Source organism: Rhincodon typus, chromosome 18 (assembly GCF_021869965.1).
Source record: "Rhincodon typus isolate 14 chromosome 18, sRhiTyp1.1, whole genome shotgun sequence".
Classification (NCBI taxonomy): Eukaryota; Metazoa; Chordata; class Chondrichthyes; order Orectolobiformes; family Rhincodontidae; genus Rhincodon; species Rhincodon typus.
Window position 1 is genome coordinate 43,716,415 of NC_063349.1, and position 19,086 is coordinate 43,735,500.

The 19,086-nt window shown below is 38.8% G+C and overlaps 1 protein-coding gene across 9 annotated transcripts in view; it reads left to right on the top strand.

Moving 5' to 3' along the window:
* Positions 1 to 19,086, top strand: part of ppfibp1b (PPFIA binding protein 1b) — a 149,541-nt gene that overhangs the window by 80,021 nt on the left and 50,434 nt on the right. For 8 of the 9 annotated variants that reach the window (XM_048607437.1, XM_048607438.1, XM_048607435.1 and 5 more), the window contains 5 exons: positions 7,214 to 7,325; positions 8,502 to 8,534; positions 12,897 to 12,958; positions 13,683 to 13,767; positions 18,163 to 18,272. In XM_048607437.1, coding sequence (XP_048463394.1) covers positions 7,214 to 7,325; positions 8,502 to 8,534; positions 12,897 to 12,958; positions 13,683 to 13,767; positions 18,163 to 18,272 — 402 coding nt within the window. The remainder of the gene's footprint in view (positions 1 to 7,213; positions 7,326 to 8,501; positions 8,535 to 12,896; positions 12,959 to 13,682; positions 13,768 to 18,162; positions 18,273 to 19,086) is intronic. The other variant, XM_048607441.1, reaches the window with a different exon arrangement.

Sequence of the window (19,086 nt, forward strand, 5' to 3'; positions counted from 1 at the left end):
TATTTTATAGGCAGTGGTAGTAGTAACGTAACTGGATTCGTAATACAGAACTCCATGTTAATGTCCTGGTGTTAAGGTTCAGATCCCAATATAGCAGATGGTGAAATTCGAATTCAATAAAAATTTGGAATAAAAAAACCAGTCTAAGGGTGACCATGTCAATTGTCAATAAAAGTACATTTGGTTTACTAATATAGGGAAGGAAATCTGGCATCCTTACATGGTCCAGTCCTCACGATTCCATACCCACTGCAATGTTGACTTCTAACTGCCCTGTGGGTAATTGGAGATGGGCCATAAATGCTGGCTTGGCCAGTGATGATCAAATCCTGTGAAGCAAATTTTTTTAAAAAATCTGTTAGTGTCTGTAACAGGATAGTGCAATCTGAAACCAAGCCTGTAAATTGCATGTTTACACACAATGACATTTCCAGATAAAAGGAAATTAATTGAGGCTTATTCTTCCGTCACCTGCACTGGATTATTCCAGTTTTGGAAATGATGGGTGGAGTAAGTTTGAATGATCATGTTTTTCCTTTTCTGAAGTCATCACTGGCTAATACAAAAGTATAAACTGTTTTTCTGTTTTGTTTTTCATTTAACTTTAAAACATTCCTTTGTAAACTTGTAGGAGCATTTGAGAGTACCATTCACTAAATGATAATTACATACTAAACAGACATGAAGTTGCTGGAAACATTTACAAACCAATTCAGAATTCTTTATAAGCTTAATTTGGCTGTGCTCATTGAATACACGTTATTTATATTTGGTGAACTGAGTATGTTTGTTTATTTTCCTTAATGTACAGGGGCTGCTTTTTTTCTGTACGCAATCTAAGCCGCAGGGCAATGAAATTGAACAACCCATGATGCATTGTGAGGCATTCCTTTGTAGGGAATGGGGAAATTTCACTTTTAAGGTGTCAGTGGTTTACCTTTTAATTCGGTCAATTTTTGGGTACTGTAGTCATTCTATTTGAGTACAGAATTGCGCCATCTGGTGGTGATCATTCTAGATTACATAGGTTATTAGTTTATCTTCAGCAATGTCCTTGAAGTTGCAAACTCATGTAAAGGACAAAACGGAATGGATGATGTGAGACAAGTTAGTTGTTCCACTTGGGGGTTAATACTGAAATTAGTGATATTCTTATGCGGTTGATTGTAAATTAAGAATTATGGAAGTTTTGAGCCTGTCAGTGTATACTCATTCCAGCTGTAGAATCTTTGTGCCTGTATTCCTGTATGCACCATTGAGTTAGGTCAGGCTTTAAATCTGGTTTTATACTGCAATAATTCAGTATCAGTGTGACTGAAAACTATTTCGCACTGTTTCGTATTGTCATCAAGTGGCAACATACACATCATTGAATAGCATCAAGAGTCCAAGTTTCTATTCCACAGCCCTTCTGTGCTATGGGAAGTTTCTTAATCAAAACCTGAGATGTGGCTGATTACAAACTGGAATCTGTTATGTAAGCAATCTGCTCTTGATTTAAATTACTTTCCCTGCACATTGATTTGGTGGAAAACATCTTGGCTTTTAGAATAGCATGTATTAGTCCAGGTGAAATCCAGTTTACAAATATGGAAGGTCACATTCTAGTGCAGAAAGATGGCTACTTATTTCCCATCTAATTACTTGCATACAGTTGAGTGCTAGTGTTAACTTGTTTTATTGCTGGAAAAAAATTTAATCGTTAACTCTCAAACTTTATATTCACCAGAAGAGTTTTAACCCCAATGCTAACAAATCCAGGAGTGTTAGTATGTTAACACCCTAAATAAATTGAAGCTTCCAGGCTCTGTGCTAAACGGGTTTCTCGAACAATCCCATAGAGTTAACTGGAGTAATTCCATTACTGAGAGTTTGATGCATCTGGTTTTTTTTTTAAGAAAGATACAAAGATGCTGTTGACTAACTTTCATTCTCCCTTCTATTCTTTCCCTAATTTTATCTTAGCGTTTTTAAATGATAGGGAAGTTTATGTTGCAGTGTCTCCTTCTAATCCATTTGTCTGTATTGCATCTGGCACCAGCCATTAGTAGACGTAGTCTGTAATGGGATAAAGGCTGATGCTGAAAGTTGTTGTTTTGGTGAATAATTACTTGACTTGGTCACTTCATTAAAAAACCAAGTTTTGTGGACCAATGTCCAATAGAACTCATTGACGAAAGCCCAAAGATTGCAATTTCAGGAACGAAAACCATTTGTTTCATGAGCCATAATGTAAGAATGGTGCTTTGCTTGGGTTCTTGTGCTTGAATCCTACAGTGATACATGCTTTTGTACATAATTAAAGAATTACAGTTCTGCAAATAGTGACAAGATGTTTATGAACAGTGTACCTCAGCTACTCTAGCTTTGCCTCTTTCAGCCTCTAGCTTTCTATTTTTGTATTCCTTCATGTCTACCAGTCATTAATGGCAAAGCTCTCTAGCCTGAAAATCAAGGTTGGTCAGATGCAGTACGAGAAGCAGCGAATGGAGCAAAAATCTCAAGCAGTGAAGGTGTGGTGGGTTTTGGCTTACTGGTAAAGCTGTGCTGTAACTTCTGTCTGAATTGTTTCTGTGTGCTAGTATGACCGTATATGTGTGCCTGTGAAGAAATTAATGCAAAACCAAATCCATCAATTAAAATAATCTTTGCATGGATCTTTGTTTTCCTCTGTCTGTATTTTTGCACAGCTTTGTATTTCATAATATCTCCAGGTTTTCTTTTTGTTATTAAAAAAACCATAAGTAATGTGAGCATATTGTGGCAAGTATGGAACTTGCAATCCCTGTTCTGACACCAGTCTTTTCCAGCATGCAGTGCTTTTAATATGTTGTTACAGTTAGTATTTGTAAAGTTTTTAAACAAAAGCTGGTTGAACTGTTTGTCAAGCTTCACCTGTAGTTCTGTCAAACACTTTTGCATAATGTCTGTACATTTTTATATTGATCTTGATCTATATTCAATCTGCTTGCATGTCGGTGTTATTCTGCAAAATTGTTGTAATATTGAAAAGTAGTTTGATTTCATCCAGTGAGTAACTAACTCTACTTGAATTAAAAAGATTATTTAATTTTAACATACAGTAGATGGATGGCAAGAGTTTGTGTTGTCATAAATATCTGTTCCTAGATGAATCATTCTCCATTATAAATTTTTATTGTGCAGTTTACATTGCAGCAAAATTATTAATTTTAAAAAAAAGTCTTCTAATTAATTCAGGCTTGTTTTTTTTTTCTAAGAGTCATACTCTTATGCTATTAAACTTCAGGCCAGAATTAGCTATCTTTAACACCTATCTGCAATTGGGGTGGGCAATAAGTTTTAACATTGCTTGTGATGCCCACAATTGAGTGTTTATTTGTAAAAAGTGAAAGAAAGTGCTTTAAAAAAAAACTGTGAAAGAAAATGTTTTTATTTAATAGATATGGTTGGATACCTTTTAGCTAATAAATCTTTATGGACAGAATACAAGAATGTGAATAGGAAAGTGAAGGGGAAAAATAAAACACCACCTCTCAACAGTCAAGCCACTTACTCTGCACTTAATATTGTGTTCAACAGCTTCAGATTTTGAACCCACTCCCATTCCTTCCCTGTCTTTTAGCTTTACTTATACATTTTCTGTCACCATGTCCTCTCTCCCCTCCCTCAACTCCAGTGGGACTGTCTGTTCTTTCCAGTCTAGCAGTTAGACACACCATTGTTCTGCCATTCTCTCATTCCGAGCACTTAATCTGCACTACGCACACTCTTGCCCAGCACTCCCCACATTCCTCCAGTCATTGCCTAAATACTGCCCCCTCCTCACTTCACGTCAGCTGTAATGAAGAATCATCTAGATTCGAAACATTAGCTTGCTGTCTCTCCATGGATGCTGCCTGACCTGCTGTGATTTCCAGCATTTTTTGTTATCAGTATAGATTCCAGCATCTGCAGTAATTTGCTCCCACCATGTACTCTGCTGCCTGGTTGCTAGTAATGGTAACTTCCTGAGATGAGACAAAATGGAAGGAAAAAAATCTTTCAGCCGAACTACTGGAGCTGTTTCTTCCCAACTCTCCAGGCAATCGAACAAGCCCCACATGGCAATGAAACAGCATTAGACTTGCACAGCTGTGTCTCATCCCCAAATGTATACATCATAGGCCTGCTCAGGGCTGCAAAAGATAATTTAAAAAATATTGACTGCCTTCAAAGTTCAAAGAATGCTTATCCTTATCAGTCTTCATTATGAGGCATTGGTGATGCTCTGTAGGACTTAGCAAGCACTCATGCTTATATCAAAGCCCACTAACTTAATTAGTCAAGTATTAGATAGTGGAGTACTGCCTGTATAATAGTAACAACTAGTGTGACTTTAGGTGAACAAGATCCAATCTGTTTGTCTTGTTTAATTTACTTGGATGCTTTGAACTTTCTAAAAGGTTTGTATAGTGTTCTGTATAAAAGCCTTTGTTATTTTAATAGCCAATGATTTTAAAAACAGGGCTGGATTAGAGGTTAGTCACGAATTACTTTTGGGAGGTGTAAGGTTGACTCAGTGGAAGAATTGAATTTGGATACATCTTTGGTCAGTACGTTAGAGCTGCCCTTAATCTGACCACTAAAACTAATTGCAGGTTTATGGAGTAAACAGTGTTGGAGAAACTCTGTCGGTTTGGCAGCACATGTGAAGAAAGAAATAATTAATGTTTAAAGCCCAATATGACTACTGCAGATCTGAAAGAGCTGGAAAAGCGATAGATTTTATAGTATTTAAAAAAGGGGAAGGAGGAGCAAGTGGGACAGATGATAAAAGGCAAAGAGTGCTGATTGTTAAGATATTTCTTTGGATGAAGAGGTGTTAGGATCAGAAAATAATTTGGCTGTACTGGGAATAAACCCATGCAGGCAAGACGCTTAGGCGGCGATTGTCTTGGGGGTGGGGATGGAGTGGAGTTGGTCACTGCTGTGTCCTTAAGACTTTTTAAACTGCCTGGTTAACACTAAGGACAATAAAACAGTATGGTGAAGTTAGATACAGTGAGTGATTTTTCAGAAGAATGTAGATCACCACTTGGCTGAACTGACGACTGCTACTGATATGTAAACAATTACAGGTAGACACGTGTAACTTTTTTCCTTTGAATGGAGTTGAGTTGGCACAGGAGACTTGAAAACCTCCAGGGTGACAAATGGCAAGGTACGTTTACACCACAAATGCCAGGCTATGACTATCACCAATAAGAAATAATCTAACCACTGCCCCTTGGTATTCAATGGTGTTACCATCATTAAATCCCCTAATCTCTCAACATCCTTGGTTTACCATTGACCAGAAACTCATCCTTACCTGCCACATAAATACAATGGCTACAAGAGCAAGTCAGAGTCTGGGAATACTGCAGCGAGTAACTCGCCACCTGATTCTCCAAAGCCTGTCCACCGTCTACAAGGCAATGGAAGACACCCCACTTGTCTGGATTTGTGCAGCTCCAATATAACTCGAGAAGCTTGACACCATCCAGGATAAAGTAGCTTACTTGATTGGCACCACATCAACAAACATCCACTCTCTCCGCCACCAGCGCTAAGTAGCAGCAGTGTGTACTATCTACAAATGCACTGCAGAAATTCAAAGATCTTTAGAAAGCACCTTCCAAACCCACAATCACTTCAATCTAGAAGGAAAAGGGCAGTCAATATACGGGAGCATCATCGCCTGCAAGTTCCCCTCCAAGCCACATTATCCTGACTTGGAAATACATTCAATCCTGGAATTCCCTCCTGAATCACAGCAGGTGGACTGCAGTGGTTCAAGAATGCAGCTCACTACCACATTTTCTATGGGTAGCTATGGACAGGCAACAAATGCTGGCTAGCCAGTGTTGCTCATTCCACAAATGAATAAAAAAAAAACTGGTATTGATGGAATTTTTACTTAATACTAAAATATTACAGTAACCAGTTAAAGCAAAGTGATAGATATCGTCAAGCAGTAAATAGACACATGCAGACATTTTGGTGAGCACTTATTACCTTTGCTCAGATTCTACTTCAAGAGCCTTGTTTAATTTTGATAACTACGCTTCAGAAGATGTGTGCAGTATATAGACTGGAGAGGTTGGTTAACAGAACAATAGGATGGATTCTAGGTGTGTAGGGCTATATGCAAATTGGAAGCATTAGAAACTCCAGCTGTCTGATCTGGAGAAGCTGGTTAAGGGTAAGACCTGGTCAGTGTGCAAATTGTACAGGTAGGTAGCACCATAGTTCCTACCAATAGGCATGAGTTTGGTGAGAAATTTAAAGCAAGTGTTGTAAGAGATACATTTATTGAAAAGTGAACATTTGGCATATTCTTCCAAACAAATAGTGAAATCAAACACAGGATGTGTCCAAAATACACAGGTGTTCTGGTCTTGACAGCATAGTGAAAAAACAAGCTTCAATGGAATGCATTAACTTCTTGTCCGGGACTATTTTTCATTTTGATTTGAAATAAATAAATCTGAATTCTTAGTTACTGGGAAACATAGTGAACGATGTTACACTCAGTTGAATAAAAAAGTTTGTGGTGTCAGTACCTTGGGTGCTTTCAGTTAAATGACCTGCTTGACAGACATGAAAATTGGTCATATGATGTAAACTAAAGTAGTGTTGGCCAAAATTCATTTATTGGGAAAACTGTGTGTATCAGGCATTTGAACCTGTATTTTTGCAATATTTGTGGAGCATTGTCCTGAGAATTTGATACAAGAGGCCTACTGAATTTTTACCTTGGAGCATTGTGTGCAGTTAAAGGTTGACTCCTAACCAAAGAAATTAAGTTTATCTAACACCACATGATAAATTCTTGGCTGTGTGGTGTGGAGTGAGAGAAGGTGGAGAAGAGAGACTAAAGAATGACCTAGATTAATTTATCTTGCTCAAGTTATATTGCCATCTGCTAATGATGATTGGCATTAGAGAAAATACCATCCGAGCCTGTGCTCTGAAATATCCCATTCAGGAGTCGAGAACAATCTTGGGGAAATAGAAATACATTTTCCATCATTAATGTTAGTCAGAATAAAGTTAAATTTTGCTTGTAGCTGGTGCTAGATCATGAACCCATGCTTCCAATGTGAAGAGAAGGCCAGAGTATTCGTGAGCTATCTGAAAGACCATAATTATGTATTCTTTTGTACATTGCAATTACTGCTTAAGACATTATACTTTTGTTATAATGTAGGATGAGCTGCTGCAGCTGAAGGAACAGTTGGAACAGAAAGACGCTGAGATCAAGAGGCTATGTTCTGAAATGAGTTTCAAAACTGAAATGGATGAAAGTGACAGTGGGGCAGGTAAGAGGCAGACTTTGATCATCTGTGCAAAAGTTTGGAGATGATTTGACTTTGCTTATATCCTAATAACAGCAATTCCTTCCTCTATCTTGAATAGAGGATTTTAAAGCCCAACATGGCACCTCCAGTTCATTTGTTTTTGCTGTTTTTTTTATTCAAGCTTGTGATGTGGGTGTCTCTGATAATGCCATAGAGTAGAGTCATAGAATAATACAGCATGGAAATAGGCCCTTCAGCCCAAACTGGTCCATGCTGACCATGGTGCCCACTCTGCTAGTTGCAATTGCCCACATTTGATCAGTATCCCTCTAAATCCTTCTCATCCATGTACCTATCCAGATGTTTTTTTTAAATGCTGCTCTTGTACCTGCCTCAAACACACTCTCCAGCAGCCCATTCCATATACGCACCAATCTCTGCATGAAGAAGTTGCCCCTCGGGTCCTTCTTAAATCTATCCCCCCTCCCCTTAAACTTATGCCCTCTAGTTTTCAATTCCCCATCCCTGGGAAAAAGACTATATGCAATTCATCCTATCTATGCCCCTCGCGATTTTATGCACAAAGGCCCTTACATTACTTGTTAATAGAGGTCTTTTGTGTAGTTTCTCTTCACACTTTTTTTCCTGCTGTTATCATGATTTTGGGACCCTTCCTTAAATTTTTTCATAGGATATTAGACTGAATATTTTCTTTCCATTAAAGTTTCCCAACCTTCTACACGTGCCATCTTTATTTAGTCCATTTGAGTTGAATTTGGAGGAGTTTTGCCCAATGTGCTCAAAGATCTGTGGTGGAGAATTGGCCTTCGGTTACATGAATACCCATGGCAGAAACCCATGAATTGAGTATATGTCCTTCTTGAATTGAGATACAACCAATGACCGTATGTTATAAAGGCATATGTCATGGAATCATAGAAAGCTTATGCAAGAAAAGGAGGCCACTTACTCCATTGTCTGCTTGCTGAAAAACAATGTCAAACCTTGCACAGTTTGTCCTATTCTTATCCTGCATGGGGCTTCTGCATTTTGGAAACATTTTCGGTGGGTTCTGAAGCAATTGTAAATATTCATGTACATACTGTGATTTTAAATGTACCCTTTGTTTCATAAACTAACAGACTACATTTTTTTCTTGAATCTGCATTACGTGACTTGTGTGAATTTCCTGCACAGAGGAGAGTTATAAAAAGAAGCTGAAGGAGAAAAGTAAGGTCTTGGTATCTTGTTTTGTGAATATATACTGATTGCATCCAGATGCCTATGGGTGATGCTATGCTACCCAATTGCATCAATTTGCATGCTCGACTAAGAAATCCCCAAAACCACCTATCTTCATCTGTAATACTGAGTTGTAGCATTGGAGTAAGAAGTGGAAATTGAGCTGCCTGGGGAGAGTGGATTTATGCATCCTCTACAGAATCTGATTTTTGGATTTTAAATTAGACATGCGTTTGTTACGGAAGTCCTTACTAAGACCATGGTTGGTATTGGATGGGGTTTAGCAGGAAGGAAAGTGAAGAATAATTGCATAAGTACTCTGTTTATGCCTCAGATTTGATGATGTGTAAGGAGGCAGTTTAAGGTAATGGAGCTGTACGGGTCAGTGACCATCATTTGATAGAAATTACCCTGCAATTTGAGATGCAGAAGCTGGATTAGATGTAACAATATTATAATTTGAGTAAAGCTAACTAAGGAATGGGGGAGGAGCTGGCCAGAGTTGATTGAAAGGGGGGGACTAACAGGGATGACAGTGGAACAGCAATGGCAGGAGTTTTTGGGGTAATTTGGGAGGCACAGCAGAAATTTATCCCAAGGAAGAAGAAGCGTATTAAGTGGAGGATGAGGCAACCGTGGCTGATGAGAAGTCAGGGACATCATAAAAGCAAAAGCATACAATGTGGTAAAAATTAGTGGGAAGCTAGAGGATTGGGAAGCCTTTAAAAACCTGCAGAGAATAATTTAATGCAGGAACAAAAATAAAAGTTGCTGGAAAAGCTCAGCAGGTCTGGCAGCATCTGTGAAGAAAAAAAATCAGTTAACATTTTGGGTCCGGTGACCCTTGCTCCGAACACAGTTGAGTTTTTGTTCCTGATTTACAGCATCCACAGTTCTTTCGGTTTTTATTTGATAATTTAATGCAATAAGGAGACAGAGGATGAAATATGAGGGTAAACTAGCTAGTAATATAAAAGAAGATAGCAGGAGTTATTTTAGATATCTAAAAGGTAAGAAAGAAGCAAGAATGGACATTGGACCGCTGGAAAATGAGGCTGGAAAAGTAGTAATAGGGAACAAAGTAATGGTGGAAGAACTGAACAGGTACTTTGCATCAGTTTTCACATTACAAGACATCAGCAGCATACCAGAATTTGAGAGTGGGATCAGAGGTGAGTATGATGGCCATCACCAAGGAGAAAGAAAAACTGGAAGGTTTGAAGGTGGATTAATCACCCAGACCAGAGAGACTACAACCTGGAGCTCTGAAGGCAATAGCTGAGAAGATTGTAGAGACATTGATGATCTTTCAGGACTTGGTACGATTTTTGAATCCATTATTGAGAATGAGATTGCAGAATACTTGGAGTCAACACAGTTTCGTCAAGAGGAGGTCATGCCTCACAAATCTGTTTAGAGGAGGTAATAAGCAAGTTAGACAAAGGAGAGTTAGTGGACGTGATCTCTTTGGATTTCCAGAAGGCCTTTGACAAGGTGCCACACAGCTGACTGCTAAATAAGATGAGACCATAGTGTTAGGGGCAAGGAACTGGCACGGATAAAAGATTGGCTGACTGGCAGGAGGCAGAGAGTAGGCCTAAAGAGGTCTTTATCATGATTGCAGCCAGTGACGAGTTAAGTTGCGCAGGGATCTGTATTGGGACCACAACAATTCATGTTATACATTAACAATCTGGATGAAGGAACTGAGGACTTTGCTGCTAAGTTTGCAGATATCACAGTTAGATCGAGGGGTGAATAGTGTTGAGGAAGTGGGGAGGCTGCAGAGGGACTTGGACGAGGAGAGCAGGTTTTTAAAAAAGAAAAGTAGCGGATGGAATATAATTTGGGAATATGTGAAGCTTTGCACTTTGGTCAGAAGAACAGAGGCGTAGAATGTTTTCTAAATAGACTTTGAAATCTGAACTGCGAAGGGATTTGAGTTCTAGTTCAGGATTCTGTTAAGGTTAAATGCAGGTCCAGTGGCAGTTAGGAAGGCAAATGCAGAATGAGCATTCACTTCAAGAGGGTTAGAATATAAGAACTGCTGAGGCTGTACCAGGCTCTGGTCAGGCTGCATTTGGAATGTTTCGAGCAGTTTTGGGCCCTGTATATAAGGAAGGATGTGCTGGCATTGGAGGAGGTCAAGAAGAGGTTTACAGGAATCATTCCAGGAACGAAGAGTTGAAGGCTCTGGGTCTGTAGTCAGTGTTTGGAAGGATGAGGGGAAATCTCACTGAAACTTGCAGAATACTGAGAAGCCTGAATGGAGTGGACAAGATATACCACCTTGTAAGACAGATGAGGACGCATAGAACTGAGGGGGAGAGATTTCTTCAACAGAGGGTTGTTAATCTGTGGAACTCATTGCCACAGAGGGTTGTGGAGGCTAATTCATTGAGTGTATTTAAGACAGGTTCTTGATTGGTAAAGGGATCAAAGGATGACAGACACAATGGGTTTGAGAAACATATCCACCATGATTGAATGGTGGAGCAGACTTGATGACCCTGTTTATGCTTGTATATTTGATGCATCTGAAAATAGAAAGATATTCTTTGGGTTCACGGCGCTAAATAGCAGTTTCCAAATAAGCCTTTTCTAGTGGTTAGTGAACAAATCGTGTTACTCCATGCTAAAGGTTACAGATGAGTCCTGATTTTGTTTTTGCGCTGTTTTGTATTTTAAACCCTTGCATGGCTGCTAATTGTACTACATTGCACTGCAATTAATAGGTAACTTCACCATACAGTACGTTTGGCAAAACTGATAGTGTGATATTTGTTAGTCAACAAAGGAATATGCAAGTTTGTTTGTGTTAACTTTTATCTTGGAGCATTGTCACTCAATTCTGTTCTGAAAGTCTTTGATGTTTGCATTCCTTGGCAAGGAATGCAACGTTAATGATGGGATCAAAAACTACGGCTTTGCTCTTCAAATATACTTGCGGTTTGGAATGGCTTAAATGGCCTTTCTTCATTCCAAGGCTTCCTACAATTTCCCCAAGACCAGTTCTGCTAATTTAGTTGCTGAATATAGTGAACTAAAATGTCTGGTTCATGTGATGCCCTGGAATAACAGTTTTTAAAATCAGTTTCATTTGTATTGTGATCTAGACTTGTTTCCTCCATCTTTTACATCTCCATTCTCTATTTCTCATTTCTGCATGTTATGCTTGCTGTCCTTTATAAAAATAAAATTTTAAGTTGGTTATTTTTCCCTTTATTGAATAAGTGGTAGCTATATATGATCAAAATACTTATTAATTTTATCTATATTAATAAATTCCACAGTTTCCTCTAACAGATCATGCACTGGTCTGTAGTTGCCTGGCTGCTTATCCTTTCATTTTTTGAGCCAGACTATTGCATCAGCTATTCCTTATTCCAAACGTACAATTTTCACACTTCAGCAATATCAGAGCAGAGTGATTCATCCATCTCAAGCTTTGTTCATTTTCCTAATTTGCAAGAAGAAAAATTAGTGCAGAATACTTACTGTCAAACCCTCATGTTCCACAGCTAAATCTTCTTTCATCCCTGTTCTTCGTGTTCATTTGCATTTTTGTTCATAAAACTCCTTACAATAATGTATGCTCTTTTTTAAGTTTTTTTAGTTTAGTTTTAATCTCTTTCTTTAACCATGGAAAACTTCTTTCAATAGATTTCCTTTACCCATCTAGGACTAAATATTTTGTGCTGTTCTCTAACTCTGGAAGCGATCTGCCACAAATCACTTCCAATGTATAAGCTTGTTTGTTAGCTTCACTTAATTATTTTGGGCTAGATCCAGTTATGTTGTAAAATTTTGCCTTTCTCCAGTCCAGCACCCTCAATTTTGAACCTTCAGTGTTAGTTTCCACTCTTGTGCTGAACCTAACTATGCTAAGGCAATAACGTCCTGATTTTCATTGTCACCTCATTAAAAATAAAATGCCCATACTGGGAGTACAGAGGCATTTGAAAATGTGCTAATGGAAATACATAACTACTGTAACAGAATAGAATAGAAATATTTATCGTCCTTCTAAGCTCAAAACACAATTGCGTCAAAAGCACTTGCAGGTATGTATTTTTGAATTGTATTTAAAGCATGAACTCTGAGCATTTTTGGTTTTCTTTAATGTCATGTTTAACTTGAGTTTAAAGGCTTAATACAGCACGGCTTTGTGTTCAATAAAGAAATAAGAAAGCAATGGTTGGAAGGCGTTTTTCGCTTTTTGAAGAATGTTACTAATAGTGTTTTCTTAATGCAAGTACCTTGTGTGGCATGGCAGCATGGTTTCAATATTCAACATAGCATAAAAATGTATAAAAGTACCATATTAAATGTCATTCCTGTTATTTTCAGATCTTGAAGTGCATAAAATGAAGAAAGCAGTTGAATCGCTGATGGCAGCAAATGAGGAGAAGGTAGATCCTATGATTTTATTCTGATTTAATTTTTTCAAATAATTGATAGGTTGTGGGTGTCACTGGCAAGGTCAGTATTTATTATCCATCCCTACTTACACCTTCAAAAGGTGTTTGGTGCTTTGAACTACTGTAGTCCATGTAGAGATGGTGATCTCAGTGCAGTTGGGTGGGGAGATTTCTGAACTGTGTCCTTTCCCACCCTTTATGATGATGTGCTTTATCTTTTGCATGTATAAACTTTTGGAAAATACTAACAAGCTGTGGTTCTGAATGAGACCTGTAAGTTGACTCATTTTGACATTGGTGTCATTGATCTGTTACAAACTCCTAATTATTTAAAATTACATTATCTAAAGCAGTGTAAAGATAAAAGAAAACCTTAAACCAAAGCCGATTGTAATCCCATTTGAGTTAATTTAGTTTGACTTGACTGAATATTTTATAACTGCAGAAATGCAACTATATATCCAAATCCATTGGCATAATGTTTTTATGACAGTGAACCTTGGGGGTGCCTTTGTCTGCGTTCTCTAGCACGGAATTATGGCAGTTTGCACTTGACCAAAGGAGGAAGTCTCAGAATTCATGATATCTGAAGTTTGCACATTTCCCTGCTGGCGTGAAGTTCTGTTGGTGTTAGATTGTGATGTGGAACTTTTCTAAGATGAAAATGTTGTAGTGTTTTGCATATACTGCTTCTCAGTGTATTTCCTTTTTGAAGGATCGAAAGATAGAAGAATTGCGGCAGTCCTTGAATAGGTACAAGAAGGTGCAGGATATGGTGATGTCAGTGGCTCATAAGAAAGGTGGGATTATTATGTTCTGAAATTGTTGAATCTGCAACCAGCAAGTTGCATCTAAAGTATTTGGTTAAATCAAACTTTTGCTCCAACAATATGGATAGTGAGGTAATTATATTTTACATTTGCATTGCTACAGGGATACCTAATTTTTAAAAAATCATTAGGTAAAGCCTAAGCTTTTCCCCTCCATCCAAAATCTGGTGGTACTGTAATATACGAGAATGTGTAGGATTATGGATTCACACTTATGACCAGTCCATAGAGTGGCTAAGATCAAAACACTATCTTGAAAAGATGGTACGTGCATATGAAGGTCTTTCTTTTTTCATTCTTGGGTCCTACCCCAGTTAATTTCCCATAGGGACAGTTGCAAAGCATTGACACCTGGAAGTTTGCCTCAGTTATGAACTTAGTGCGAACATTAAAATGTGAGAGAATATTTTTTGGAAATCTTCAATTCAAAAAGTTGCATTGCTCATCTTTTTTTTTAAAAGACGTAGGATGCAAATTTAATATGATCAGAAAAGCGTAGCCTTGAGGGCAATACTTTTACATTTATTTTCTGGTGTTGACTTCAGGTACTATGCATATGAATAACCCTTCAGAGCCTCAACTGAACAAACTGTATGTAGGCTGGGCAGAGAAAGCTCGTGTGATAATCATACAGGTCTACAGAAAGAAAAAGGCCCTTTGGCCCATTACATCTGTATCTGTCAAAAACTATTCTCATCCCATATTCCATTATATTGTATGTCTTGACATTGCAGGTGTGCATCTAAATACTTCCTAAATGTTACAAGGTTTTCTGCTTCTACCATTCTTTCAGATAGTGAGTTCCAAATTCCCACCACCTTCTGGGTGAAAAAGATTTTCCTCTCATCTTCTCTAAATTTCCTGCCCCTTGCCTTAAATCTGTGCCCCCTCATGATTGATCCTTCCACCAAGGGGAAAGGATCTTCTTGTTTATCGTCTATATGCCCCTTGATCATCACCCCCACCCTCCCCGGCACCAAGGAAACGACTCCAACCTATTAAATCTGTCTCTTCATAACCGAAACTTTCCAGCTCAGCGCCATCTTGGTAAATGCCCTCTGTACCCTGTTCAGTGCAAATATGTCTCTTCTATAATGTTGATTCCAAAACTGTACACAGTAATCTAGCTATGGCCTAACCAATATTTTATACAGATTCGACACAACCTCCCTGCTATGCCTTGGCTAATAAAGGCAAGTATCCCATAAGCATTAACCACTTTATTTACCTGTCCTGCTACCTTAATAGACTGTTGGACATGTGCACCAAGGTCTCTCTGATCCTTGATGATGATCCAAGGTCCGACTGTTCAACATTTAATAGGTTGGAGTTGTTTCCTATTCAAACTCATCACCTTAAACTTGTCAGGATTGAGTTTCATTTGCTACTGATCAGATAACTGGCTAGCCTGTCTGTATATATCCTGCAGTAATCTAAGGCTGTCTTCCTATTTGCCCTCCCAACAATTTTTGTATCATCTGTGAACTTACTGGTCAACCCTCCTACATTGAAGTCTAAATCACTTACGTACTGCAATCAGTGAGGACCACAACACTGATTCCTGTGGGACCCCACTGGACACAGGCATTCAGTCACAAAGACACCCCTTGACCATCAACTTCTGCTTTCTGCTTCTCAGCCAATTCTCAATCCACTTTGCCAACTTTCCTTGGATCCCGTGGGCTTTTACCTCTGCTGTCAGTCTCCCATGTGGGATCTAATCAAATGCCTGCTGAAGACCAAGTAGACTATCTTTTTGTGCTCATGAATGCTAGACCAGATCTTTCACCTCTTGCACCCTCATCAGATGTTCATGTGCAGGCTTTGAGAAGGGGGTACAGGATAATGTCCAGAATTTTAGCTGAATATTCTATCTATCCTGTTTCCTTGACCTCTCACCTCACCCCTTTTTTAAAAAAAAAACTCACACTGAAAAGAAATGTAAGATATTGAGCCCATCTGTCTTTCTCCAGACACAGGTTTGAATGGGGGGAGGGGGTGGTGTTGAGATAGAGAAGGATTCCAGATTTGCACTATCCTTTGTGCAGAGAAAGGTGCTTCCTAGTTTCATTTCTGAAGAACTTGCTACAATACTGTCTTGTTTTTGATTCTCTCAACAGAGAGGAATTTCCATGCGCCTCCGTTTGCAAGTTAATCATGTTATACACTTTGATTAGAACACCTTTCAAAGGCCTAAAATCAAGGATACGCCAACCATGTTCATGTGACCCCCCCTCCTCATAATTTAATTCCATCATTCTGTTGAACCTGTGCTATCTTGTTGACAAGGTCTTATCATTCCTGACAAACAATGCCCAAAATTGAGTATAGTACTCAGATGGGGTCTCACCAAGGCTGTTTACATTTGGAACATCACTTCCTCACTTTAGATTCCAATCCCCCTTTTGAGATACCATTAGCCTTTTGTTTACTTGTGGTGATTGCATACAAGATTTTAGTGATCTTGTCTTATCACCACCAAAGCAGTCGTAGAGATGTACAGTATGGAAACAACCCCATCAGTCCAAAACATCCATGCCAAGCAGATAATCTAGTCGTATTTTCAAGCATTTGGCCAATATCCCTTTAAACCCATCCTATTCATATACCCGTCCAGATGCCTTTTGAATGGTGTAATCGTACCAACCTCTATCGCTTCCTCTGGCAGCAAATTCCTCACACACATCACCCTCCGCATGAAAAAGTTGTCCATTAGGTTCCTTTTAAATCTTTCCCCTGTCACCTTAAACCTATGCCCTCTACTTTTGGACTCCCCTCGCCTGGGGAAAAGACCTTGACTCTGCACCTTGCCCATGGCCCTCATGACTTTATAAACTTCTATAAGGTTGTCCGTCAGCCTCCCATGCTCCAGGGAAAATAGTCGCAGCCTACTCAGTCTGTCCCTCTGGCTGAAACCCCTCCAACCCTGGCAACATCCTTGTAAATCTTTTCAAGTTTTACGTTATCTTTTGTATGGGAGACCAGAATTGAATGCAGTATTCATAAAATGGCATAACCAATGTCCTATACAACTGCAACATGACCTCCCAACTCCTGTATTCAATTTAATTCAACTGACCAATAAAGGCACGCATACAAAATGCCGTCTCCATTATCCTGTCTACCTGCGACTCCACTTTCGAGGAACTATGAACGTGCACCCAAGGTCCCTGCTCAGCAACACTCCCCAGGACCTTGCCAGTAAGTGTAGAAGTCCTGCCCTGATTTGCCATATCAAATGCAGCACCTCACATTTATCTAAATTAAACACTATCTGCCGCTTCTTGACCCATCTGATCAAGGTCTCGTTGTACTGAGGTAACCTTTTTCAGTGTCCGCTAAGCAACCAATTTTGGTGTTATTTGCAAACTTACTACCCATACCTCCTATATTTTCACATCTAAATCATTTATAGAAATGACAAAAACCAGTGGACCCAGCAGCGATCCTTGTGGCACACCGCTGGTCACAAGTCTCCAGTCTGAAAGGTAACTCTCCACCACCGCCCTTTGTCTCCAACCCTCAAGCCAGTTATGTATCCAAATGGCTAGTTCTCCCTGTATTCCATGTGATCTAACTTGTTAACCAGTCTACAATGTGGAACCTTGTCAAACACCTTACTGAAGTACATATAGATCACGTCCACTGCTCTTCAGTCCTCTTTGTCACTTCAAAAACTCATTCAAGTTAGTGGCACACAATTTCCCACACACAGTCATGTTGACTATCCCTAATCAGCCTTTGCCTTTCCAACCACATGTAAATCCTGTCTGTCAGAATCTCCATTGACTTGCCCACCGCTAATGTCAGGCTCACTGGTTCATAATTCCCTGGCTTTTCTTTACCATCTTTCTTAAACAATGGCACCGCGTTAGCCAATGTCCATTCTTCTGGCACCTTGCCTGTGGCTGTTGGTATTAACTCTATTCTCTTGCCTACCTTTTACTTAGCCAGTAACTAGTTTGTTGTTGTGCTACCCTGTACTTTGATGCACTAGTGCATATGGTTCTGCTATTAGTAAATTCAAAGTGAAACATTAAGAATGTTTTCCTTCAATCAGAAATAAAAACTAATATATTTTAAATAGTAAAGAAATTTGTGTGTTTCTCTTTGCTAATACTGGGATTAAAGCATTTAGGAGAATTTTGTAATTTTGACACTGCTAAATAATATGAATCTTTTCCAAATATAAATAAGTTTACTTACTATTGCTAACTGTACCAACTATTGTAAATAATAAAAGATGTGGAATCAAAATTAAGAGTGGTGTTTTTTCCAATGTGAAAAACTTGTTATTATCATGGCATCAACAATGAAAGAAAAGTTAATATTTCTTTCCAAACTCTGATTGTTCTGCTGCTGTAGTGAAAGAAGGTGACAGTGACGAAAGCCTCAATGGGGGATCTGTTGGAGTTAACATAAGTGATACCGTGGAAATGGAATTGGGTTCTTCTACTGCACCAACCCCAGCAGCAGTAAGTTAATTGGTATAGTTATGCTCCAGTTTGAAGCATGCTTCAGATTCATTTTCTTTTAATGGGCCTTGGTGAAGTAGTGTGGATTTAAAAGCAGAACTGTTACCAGATTCTCTCCTAAGAGTGTGTGTTGTTTGTGGAATGTCAGGGCACCAGGAATTGTGAGACGGCAGCTTGCAACTAACCTTCCAGCGTATTTGAAACTAATGAATATGACAGAATAAAACTGTGGAAGAAGTCACTTTGTGACATGGAATTTGTAAACTTGCTGCGTTTGTATATTTGGTGTAATAATAGTGCCACATTCTAATCCATGTACTAAGCCGACAGCAAAGGGTAGTGATATCTGGGAGGGAGGTATCAAAGTGCATTGTCAGTGACATCTCATTGGGATGGATGTTGACTGCACTGTTGTTTTACTACTGTATTTTGTTAGTGAAGGTAAAATATTGTCTCCATGCTGCTTTCAGATGATTGTTGAGTGCTGTAACCGGTGATAAGTGATTGCATAAAGGGGCTTCTGCAGGTTAGGTGAATGAGCAGATGTAATTCCATACTTGTAATTGGAGACTGGTAAACTTGGATAGAAGACATGAGAATGCAATCTTCTACGCAGGCTTTGCTCTTGTACCTTAATAAACTGAAAAGAAGTAACTACCAAAATTCCTATGTGCTTTTCCAACCCTGTTTTAGTACACTGGTTGTTGGATTCTTCAGCATTTGGGGAAAAATCCCAGTCTTTCTTCCAACCGTATTCCCTTGCATCAAAGAACAAGTTTAAATTTAAAATGTATTCTGTAAGAAACATATACAA